Source organism: Galeopterus variegatus, unplaced genomic scaffold (assembly GCF_000696425.1).
Source record: "Galeopterus variegatus unplaced genomic scaffold, G_variegatus-3.0.2 Scaffold8188, whole genome shotgun sequence".
NCBI classification, from domain to species: Eukaryota; Metazoa; Chordata; class Mammalia; order Dermoptera; family Cynocephalidae; genus Galeopterus; species Galeopterus variegatus.
The window spans coordinates 84806-95505 of record NW_007734299.1 but is presented as its reverse complement, the minus strand read 5'-3'; the positions used below and the strand labels follow the sequence as shown (position 1 = coordinate 95505).

General features: G+C 46.2%; 1 protein-coding gene across 1 annotated transcript in view; it reads right to left on the bottom strand.

Moving 5' to 3' along the window:
* Positions 1–185: 185 nt before the first annotated feature.
* Positions 186–10700, bottom strand: part of LOC103608233 (disintegrin and metalloproteinase domain-containing protein 19-like) — a gene marked incomplete at both ends in the record, with an annotated part of 81063 nt that continues 70548 nt past the window's right edge. The window contains 4 exons of the mRNA XM_008592684.1: positions 186–461; positions 2958–3047; positions 5548–5725; positions 9757–9896. Of these exons, the coding sequence (XP_008590906.1) occupies positions 186–461; positions 2958–3047; positions 5548–5725; positions 9757–9896 (684 nt within the window). The remainder of the gene's footprint in view (positions 462–2957; positions 3048–5547; positions 5726–9756; positions 9897–10700) is intronic.

Sequence of the window (10700 nt, the reverse complement as noted above, 5' to 3'; positions counted from 1 at the left end):
ATTTGCTTTTCTGTCTCCATCCTCTGCCCATTTTTCTTCTGGATTATTCTGACCCATTTGCCCACTCTGAGGATTAAAAGCATCCAGGGACTGAGAAGAACTCTGTCCACTGGCTCTCCCTGAGTCAAGGGGATGAAAGAGCTGGGATGTGGAGTGCTGTGTGGAAGCTAGGATTCCAAGCTAACCCGAGTGCCTGATGAGGGGGTGGGGTTGCTGGCTTGGGAGTGGTGGGAGGGAGTAGGGCTGTGCTCCCCAGAGCTCTTACCAGGCCCCCACAGCTGCTGGCACTGCTCCTGGTAGGTGAGGCACATGCCGTTGTAGCAGTAGGCCTGGCCGCCCTCACAGGGGGTGCCGTCCATCTGGTAGAAGTTGGTGGGGCAGTGGGGAGACTTGCCTGTGCAGAACTCTGGGAGGTCACACTGCCGCGCCTGCTCGCGGCACAGGGTGCCAGGAGGCAGCAGCTGCGTAGAGGAAAGAGAGGAAAAAACAGTCAACCTGCCCCCTGCCCTCAACCCTATCAGCCAAGGGCTGGTGAGCACTACTCTTGTGAAAGAGAATTTTCTATTACCATGGCTCACAGCACTTTTTACATGACCTGTTAGCTCAATATGAATAGCGACTTGGAGTTTTCAAGGTATTTTCACAAATGTTAACTCACTTCCTCTTTGCAGCAGTCTTAAGAAGCAGGTAAGAAATAATTCTTATGCAACAGTTTACAGCTTTAGTAAAAACAGCTACTTCTATGCAGCTCCCACTTAAGTGCCAGTAAAAATATTACTTCATTTAGTTTTGATGACAGTCTTATGTAATATAATTATCCCAATTATACAGACAATGACACCTGAGGCTTAAAGAGGTTAAACAATGTATCCAAAGTCTCATAGTAAGTGGCAGAGGAGCCAGGCCCACTAATACATAAACATGTGCACGCGCGCACGCACACACACACAACTAGCATTCACATAACATCTTTGAATTTACAAACACTTTAGCAATAATACATCCTCGTTAGTAAGCCAGCCACTGGGCTGAATATATTACATGCATTTATCTCATGTGATCCTCCCAATATCCACGACATAGATAACTGCTGTTTGCCCCACTTTGCACATAAAATAACCTGATCAACAGGACATCTTGGGCAAATGGTAAAAATTGAGTTTTACTTGAGTCTTAACAGCTTCCCCAGGAGATCTGTGTTATTAATACTCCTCCCACCTTACAGATAAAGAACCTGGGCTTAGATGGTTAATTGGTTGCCCAAAATCACACAGCCAGAGCTTGAACTCAAAGTCTCAGATACCAGTTTGAGACTCAAATTGAAATCCTGGGACTGAATGCAATGCGCACTCTCCATGAGTATTCTCAGGCTTTCCTCCAAGACTGGAAGAACTGGACCCAGCACAGGCTCCTGGAGGATGCCAGGTCCACCCTAGAGTCAAACCACGTGGCATGCAAGCTCCCCTGAGCCAGGTAAGGAAAGCTCGTTTGAGAATAGAGCCCTCCCCTGCTCCTACGTGACTCCACAGAGCCCACAAGGTCCTCCCAGGACAGAAGACAGACAGGCCCATTTGCTGGCCACTTGTGGGCCCAGAATGGGCAAGCCGAGCAGCTTGCTGAAAGAATGGAGCCCCAGCTGCAAGGCTGGCTGGGGGTAGTATGTGAAGGACGATGCTGCAGGACACGCTGTACCACCCAGGAGCAGAAAGGAGGCGAAGAGGACCCACCCCCCGAGCCAGCCTGCCTGCCTGGATCCAAATCCCAGCTCCTCAACCAGCAGCGGGATCTTGGGCAGCCACTTCAAACCTCTTTGTGTTCCTTCACCCGTAGTTGGGAATAATAACCCCCTCATGGGGTTGTTAAAAGGAATAAGCTAGAATAAAGCACTTGAACAGTGTCTAGTGCATAATGTGCACTCAGCAAGTGGGAGGTGGAAGCACAGGTGCACACATCCTGTCCAAAACCTTGGGGCCAGAAGGGTGCTAGACTTAAGATTTTAGGAAACAGATATTATAATACACATGTAGTGTATATAGTGTATGTGTGCAAGGCCCAGGATAACACTCTATAATCAAACACACTAATATTTCTGCAGGGAAATATAAATATTCACTTTAGGCATATTTTTTTCTTAAAAAAAAAAAAGGCCTATAATTAGTCTCATGTCAATTCAGGTCAAGTTTTGCCACTAAAAATTATATTTCTGCAGGGAAATATAAATATTCACTTTAGGCATATTTTTTTCTTAAAAAAAAAAAAAAGGCCTATAATTAGTCTCATGTCAATTCAGGTCAAGTTTTGCCACTAAAAATTTTTATTTATTTATTTATTTATTTCATTTTTCAGAACTTTCTGAATTTCAGATTTGTTGATAGGAGATTGTGGTCCTATAGTAACACTAGTAGTAATAAACTATATATTTCCCACATCATTACTATAGATGTGTGCTCCAGAGTCAGGGAAAGCTGGATTTAGCCCCTTCCTGACTGTTTGATTCTGGATAATCCACCCATCCACTATAAGCCCCTGTTTCCTTAACTTAAAATGAGGATAACGATATACATCTCATGGGGCTTTCGTAAGGACTGAATGAGATCTGTCTATAAAATTTCCAGCATAGTGCCTAGAATCTACAAAGAGGTTCATTAATGTTAATCAAAATTATGATGATGATGATTATGAGCTCCAAATAAAATCAATCCCGCTCTCTGTCTGAACATTTCTTTAAAAAAAAAAAAAAAAATGACCATCTCCCAGGAGGCAGCACCTGCCAGGATGATTTGAACTGACTGAGGCCCAGTGTAGGAAACAGTCAGCTCTGCTCAGGGGACCTCTCTGAAACTTTGACATCATCATTCCTCCAGGATGATGATGACCAGCCACCCTCCCCCCAACCCCCCAGCAGAGCAGTTAGCTATCAAGTCAGAACCCTAGGCAGGGGGGAAAGGGCCACTTACCTTACACTGGTGGCAGCAGGAGCCGTGGGCACACTCCGCCCCTCCCCTCAGGGTGCAATTAGAGGCGTTGCAGCAGGGGTTGTCACATTCCTGGGGAGGTAGTGGGAGGGGGCCGGAGATGGGAGATGGGAGGCTGGGCTGCAGGAGGGCTTCACCACCCCACATTTCCCCACCCCTACCCCACATGCCCCTGGGGGCTCCAACACCCCAGGAACTCTTTGCCAAAAAATCACTTTACAGCTTTATCACTAAGGTAATATGTATCTATCATAGAAAATATACTTAAGCACTATCATCAATAACACAACATCTTAGACATGACTACATTTTGAGTGTGAATATTTTCCCAGGCATATACACATATCTAGACATATACTGGTTTTATAAACTCATGGTATCCACACTGCTTTTAACTTAATATACTATGCACGTTTCTCCTTGTAACCATGTATTCTTCTAAAACATGACTTTTAGCACAGTGCTACATTAGACGGAAAGTCTACGGTTTGTTTTTCTCATCCCCAGTAGAACATCCAGACACCCTATCTTCCACCGCTGCCTGCCCTCCCCACACACTCCCGGGCCCCATTAACCCCAGGCAGAGAGGCCATCGAGCCAGGGCGTGCTGAAACAACCTCTGTGAAAAGTTTATGTCAACTCCTGGCTGTTTCCTCAAACTTGTTGCTCTGCCTGCCGCTCTTCCTAAACACTCTCTTGCCTGGAACTTTCTGGAACAGGCCTCTAGGGGATCCTTGTTCTCCCCTTTCATCCTGCCACATGGGTCCTAATGTGCCTGAGACTTAAGAAAGATGAGGAGACACCCCAGTGACTCCGAGTGTCCTTATCGCACTCCTACAGTATTCACAGGCCAGTCCACAAACCATTTCTTGACAGCGGCCGTGCTCCATACATATTTCCACTACAGCCTTGTGGGGCAGCATCATCCCCCTTTCACAGATGGGGAAACCGTGGCTCAGACAAGTCCAGCAGCTGGCTGAGGCACACACCTGCCAAATTCAAGTCATGCCTGCCCGGGGCCCACCTCAGGTTTATTAAGTGTATCATAACCACAACAGTCCAAGGGTCTAGCATGTTGAAGAGGCATACCCCACCGCCTGACTACAGACACCTGTCCACCTGCCTCCCCTAAGAGAAGGAATATGGGCACTTTCCTCCCATGAATCTCCCCCCGTCCTGGGCTCCAGGCAGACCCGTGTTTCTGCCCTTCTGGCATGATGTATTTCCTCCCCTCTACCTGCAATGAGCCTTCCCTCCTTGTGCTCTTAACACTTCCCGCCCAAACAGGGCAGCTTCCTGTCACATTATATCTGTTCCCAGCACCATGGAATTTGCCCTCCTAGCACTTGTCATAGACTGTATTTATATATTTTTGCAATCATTTGGTCAAAGTGTGTTTTCCCCACTAGACTATAAGCTCCCCAAGGACAGGTACTATGTCTGGTTTTGCCATCCCTCCTATCCCTAGTACCTGACACAGTAGCCTGCGCTCAGTAAAGACTGATTGAATGAGCAGCTGCTCAGAATATGAGGGGTCTCCAAAAAGTTCGTGGAAAGATTCATATTATTTTTTAATCCCATTTTTCCACAAACCTTCCTAAGTACCCTCATATAAGCCGACCAGCTGAGTCCTCTCTCGGGCTGCTTCTCCACCCCACCGAGCCTCCGTGCTGGTACAACTCCCTCCTTCTGAAGGGTCTGGGCTGATCTCTCTGAGCTTATGGTTATGGGGGTAGTAGTCTCTTTAACCAGTTCTTATTTTATTCTGAAAATTACATGCTGGCATTAAAAAAACAAAACCACATCATAGAGAAAGTTATAAAATCAAATTTTTTTTCCACGTATACCCTGTCTCACCCCCATAGTTTATGTTATTCATGTATTCTCCCTCAGATTGCATACGTGTGTTAGCATACATATTTTCACCCTTCAAAAAAAGAGATGAAACAATCCAGTTCTGCTTTTTGCAGAACAGCATGCATTTGTTAAAAACGACAGAGCTATGCTGTGTGCCCTGCACGCTCACTTTGAAGATCAGAAGGAAGGAAAGAGCTTATACATAAACACTTCTCCTCTTCCTCCTTGCAACCCTTTCAAGACTTGACAGCACTTGCTACATCCCCTTTCAATCATCTCTTCTCCAGGCTAAACAGCATGAGTGTGTTATTTTGAGCAGCCTCATAAGGCCCATGCTAAAGTCCATATATCCGGCTGTGTGGCCTCCAGAATAAATTCAGTGCAGCTGGAGGGCCAGGAAGGTTATCTGTAGCTCCACTGGGGAACAGAGAGCCAACCTGCCACATGATTGTGGTTTCTGGTTAAAACAGACACTCACAAGAAGAACTCCACCCTGATCTTAGAAACAAACAGTGCCAAACACAAATTAGGAGGGGCTGCAGAAACAGTCAACCTGTAAGGCTTACACTCTATGTCTTATTCGCAATAGGGTCTTGATAGCCATGTATAGGAAACGCCTGTGACTGAGAAATTTCCACTGTATTTTCCTTTGAACCTTAACCTTTGACACCAATGCAGATTCTTCCCTCCCGTTAGCACTGTCGTGGCCCCTTACCTCTTCCTCCCCACAGTCACACTCTTCCCCATCTTCCAGGTACCCGTTCCCACACCTCCGGCCTCCGTACAGCGTCCTGGTGTCTGGCATGTTGGACAGACACATTCCACCACCTGACTGCAGGTACCTGTCCAGCTCCTTCCTGTTGCATCCATTGAACACTCTGGGAAAGGGGTGCCTGGCAGAGCACAGGGCTGGAATTAGTTGAGAATCTGAGCATCCAGCAGCCAGAATAGCTGTCACTCCCGCTACCCATGAGGCTGATTCCACCTAGACTCAGACACACACACACCCCCCAGTCCATGCACATATATTATGCCCCTTTGGAACATTCACTGACACGTGAATATAGAATTTTTTCACCCTTAATGGTGAAATATTTACCACCTCATACGGTTTTGTTTTTCTCACTTTGCACGGAGGAGGTGTAGTGGATTGAATTATGGCCCCCAAAACTCCCTGAAGCTTGAATTGTGTCCCCCAGGTTTTATGTATTAGAAACTTAGCCCCCACTGAGACTAAGAGGGTGGGAAATCCTATTATGGTAATTGAAGAGTGGGGCCTTGAAGAGGTGATTGGATTGGAGGACCATACAGTAGTAAATGGATTAAAATTGGTGATCAGGGTGTGGTTCTGAGGGGTTTAAAAGAAGAGGCGAGTCTGTCTCTCTCTTGCTCTCTCTCTCTCTCTGCTTCTACCATCTTGCCATGTGAGACCCCTGGGTCACTGTCACCACCACCAGATGGACTTTGGACTTCCTGGCCTCAGAAACTGTAAGCAGTAAATTTCATTTTCTTTATACATCACCCAGTCTCAGATATTCTGTTATAGCAACTCAAAACTGACTAATACAGAAAATTCATCCCAGAGAAGTGGGGTGTTGTTTATAATAAATACTTGAAAATGTGGAAACGGCTTTGGAACTGGGAATTGAGGAGAGGGTGTAGGAGTCTGCAGGACTCAGAAGAAGACAAGAAAACCAGGGAAAGTTTTAGAGACTGGTTATGTGGTGGCAAGCAGAATGCTGATAGAAATATATGGACTGTAAAGACCATTCTAAGGAGGTCTCAGATAGAAATAAGAAGGAGTTTTTCAGAAACCTGGGCAAAGATCTCTCTTGCTGTGAACTAGCAAGGAATTTGGCCACATTCAGTCCGTGCCCTAGGACTTCGCAGAAGTTGAAACTTAGGAGTTGTGAACCAGAGTACTTGGCAGAAGAAATTTCCAAGCAGCAAAGCATTAAGGAAGCTGCATGGCTTCCTTCCATGATGGCAAAGGCATGACATAAAGCCAGAATTTAAAAGGGAAGCACAGCTTAAAGATTTAGAAAATTTTCAGCCTGTCCATGTGGTAGAGAAGAAGAGAGCATGCAGTGGTGCAGCCCAGCGACCATTAGCTAAGAAGATTAACACAAAAGAACAGGATTATCAAGAGAAGGGGGAAAAGGCCCTGAAGGCATTGCAGAAACCTCTGGGGCCAAACCTTCCATTTCAGGCCCAAAGGCCTAGGGACACAAAATGGTCTCGGGGAACAGGCCTGAGGCACCCTCCATGGATTCACCACCCAGGGCCACCTCTAGAAGCTGCTTCCAACACCAGTTTTCCAGCTGCTTTGGCTGCTCCAGCCATGGCTAAACTGGTCCCAGGTGTGGCTGGGCCCACAGCTTTGGAAGATACAAGCCAGAAGCCTTGGTGACGTCCACATGGTGTTAGGTCTGCAGGCTTGCATAATGACAGAGCTGTAGAGGCTTGGGATCCTCTACCCCGATTTCAGAGGATGTATGGAAAAGTCTGGGGGCCCAGGAAGAGATCTGTCGCAGGGGCGGAGTCAACCTTCGCTAGAGTAATGCCAAGTGGAACCATGGGGTCAGTGTTGCAGCAGAGAAACCCAACAGCGCCATGCCTAGTGGAGCTATGAGAGCAGGACCGCCATGGAGACCCCAGACCTGGGGAGCTACCAGAGTGGAACACCAGACTGGGAGTGCTAAAGTGTGGCCTGAGACCAGGAAAGCCTTAGGAGCGGAACTGCCTGAGGACTCAGGGACCTGACCCCCACACCAGCATGCAGAGAACATTGAACATGGAGTCAAGTTACAAGATTCACCAGCTTTGAGATTTAATGCCTGCACTGCTGGGTTTCAGACTTGTTTGGGACCTGTTACCCCTTTCTTTTGGCCTATTTCTCCCTTTTGGAATATGACCCTATGCCTGTCCCACCACTTTATCTCGGAAGTAGATAACTCATATTGATTTCACAGATGGGACTTTGAACTTTGGACTTTTGAGTTGAAACAAGTTAAGACTTCAGGGATAAAACCAATGTATTCGCATGTGAAAAGGACATGAGTTTTGGGAGGCCAGGGGTGGAAAGAAGTGGATTGAATTATGTACCCCCAAAACTCCCTGTAGCTTGAATTGTGTTCCCCAAGTTTTATGTATTAGAAACTTAGCCCCCACTAAGACTAAGAGCGTGGGAGATCCCATTATGGTAATTAAAGGTGGGGCCCTGAAGAGGTGATTGGATTGTAGGACCAGGCAGCAGTGAATGGATTAAAAATGGTGGTTGGGTCATGGTCCTGAGGGCTTTAAAAGAAGAGGAGAGTCTGTCTTTGTCTTGTTCTCTCTCTTCTCTCTCTGCTTCCACCATCTTGCAATGTGAGGCCCCTGGGTCACTGTCACCACCACTAGATGGACTTTGGACTTCCCAGCCTCAGAACCTTTAAGCAATAAATTTTGTTTTCTTTATAAATCACCCAGTTCTGTGTATTTTGTTATGAGCAACAAAAACGGACTAATATGGGAGGTATCTGAGAATCAGAAGCAGCAATTTCTGCCCTTTACATGAGGGGGTTGTAATAAGTAAAGGGTTATAGGTGTGTTACAACAGGTCTCTTGAGCCTTAGAGCTTAATGTAATATCAGCCAACCCAAACTTTTCCTGAAGCTGATATCTGGTGGATAATCTCCTGGGACAGAGGACCACGCCAAAAAAGGCCAAGGTCATAGACCAGTGATCTGATCTCTGTTCTAAGGATGCAAAGAGCGCTCTAAACTTAACCAGCAAACGAACAAAGGCATGGTCTTTGTGACAAGAGTATGTAAGATCCTGGGTCCCATGACTGGGAGAAAGAATGAAAAGTACCACCATCTAAGTCTACAAAGGGAGAGTTATCTTGCTCACGATTCTCTAAGCCAATTAAAGGTTAAACACTAGAGGGTTTCAGTGGTAAAGTATGCTACAAGGAATTGGTTACTAAGTGCTAGACTACTAAAATTTGTGAATAATTTAAAAACAAATGAGTTGTAATTCATATAACTTGCAACCATTTGTCTACAGATAATGCTTTTTAGATGGGAAGAGAAAGGGGTGGACTTAATCGTGAGCTCTTATGGATTTCAGCATCACCTGTGGAGGTGTATCCCACACGTCAACATCATCCTTTCTGTGTTACAGCCAAGAAGTGATGACCAAACAAACGCTGAATACTGGCACTCCAAGAAAGCTATATGTCCTCTCGGAGATGCTGGAACGCCATTCTCTAAGAAGCACAAGTGGGCCCTAATGGTTTGGGGTGAGGGAATGCAAGGTCCCACCAGGATGTCTGCCAGGTCCTGGAAGAACCCAACGCTTTGTGCTATCTGTGTTCAGACACCAGAACGTAAGTCCTGTGAAGAAACTCTAGAATTCTCCTTCAGAGGCTCCGGTTTAAAAAAATCCACCATGACTACAAGGAGATGTAGCTGCCTCGTCCTTGTCCCTCGTGGTAAACACAGCCTGCAAATTCCCTGAGGAGCCACTGTGGGGTGTGTGGATGGTCCCCTTCCTTCAACTGGTGCTGGAGGCTACATCAGAGCTTTCCATGAAACGAGGATATGACAGCCCTGATCAAACTTTCTTGGGATGAGAGGATTAAGGGTTGTGGGTGTGATCAAAATGGGTTCTCATCAAAAGTTCATTAAGTACAAAGACATATGTGATCAAGCCAAAGACACCAGCACCAAACTTCCTGCTAGAAACCTAGTGCTTCTTCCATATACTCGCCTTCTTGATCCTCTTACAATTTCCTTGTTGCAAAAACCACATTTTTCTCTGAGGCCCCATCAGAGGGATGACAGAGGCTCCCTGGGCCCAGCCAGGGAGTGCCCTTGGGTGGCGCTGGCCAAGTGTGCCCTACCCTCCTGCCCACCCTCACCCTTCCTGATCCACTCACCCCGTGGCAGCCGCCATGATGCACCCGCCATCAGCCGCACTGGCCGAGCAGCAATCTGCAGTATCGTGGCTCATGCCGAAGTTGTGGCCCATCTCGTGGGCCATGGTGGCAGCCACGCCGATGGCATTCTCAGAGTGGTCCTGCTCGGGGAGAGAGCCGAGGTCAAGGTCAAGAGGATAGCTCTGCTTCCCTCCCCACTGCCCCATCCCTGCCTTTTCTGTAGCCAAGACTTGCAGCTCCCCATGATTCTGCCACCACTAAGCAAACAGGCTCTCCATTCCTGCTTCTGACAGCAAGTCTAAAGTCGTGGTCATTATTAGGAAATTGAATGTTTAAAAGCTCGTATTTCCCAAGTTCTAGAAGGTTGCAGACCATGTCTGACCCATTGATGAATTTCCAGACCAATAATTACTTTCTGAATAAATGAAAGAGGAGAAATTTTTCCCGTTCTTCATCTTAACATATTTATCTCTCCAGTATGTAAGGGGATTGACATAGGAAACACCACCTTGAGTCAAACATAGGGTGCAATTGGCTCAGTGTTTTCTGAGAGACATATATGAGGGCAACTTCAAAAAGTTCATAGAAAATAGAATTAAAAAGATAATATGAATATTTCCATAACCTTTTTGAAGTACCCTCTTATATCCCAGGCACAGCACCTGTCATAGTGTTCAATGCTTAATAGCCAGAAGCAAAAGCCAAGAAAACAGAAAAGCAAAAACCAAAAAAAAAAAAAAAGCTAGCAGAACAAAAGCAGCTAAGAAAGATTTACTAACACTTAGGTGTCTTTCTTGCATTATTTCATTCTTACTCCAAGATTATAAGCTGTAAAATTATCTCTACTTTAACCTGAGGATGGCTCATTAACTTGCCCACAGCCATAGCTGCTCTTTGCACCTAGTCAGTTCTGACTCTAGAGCCTGTGGTCTTAAACCTTATGC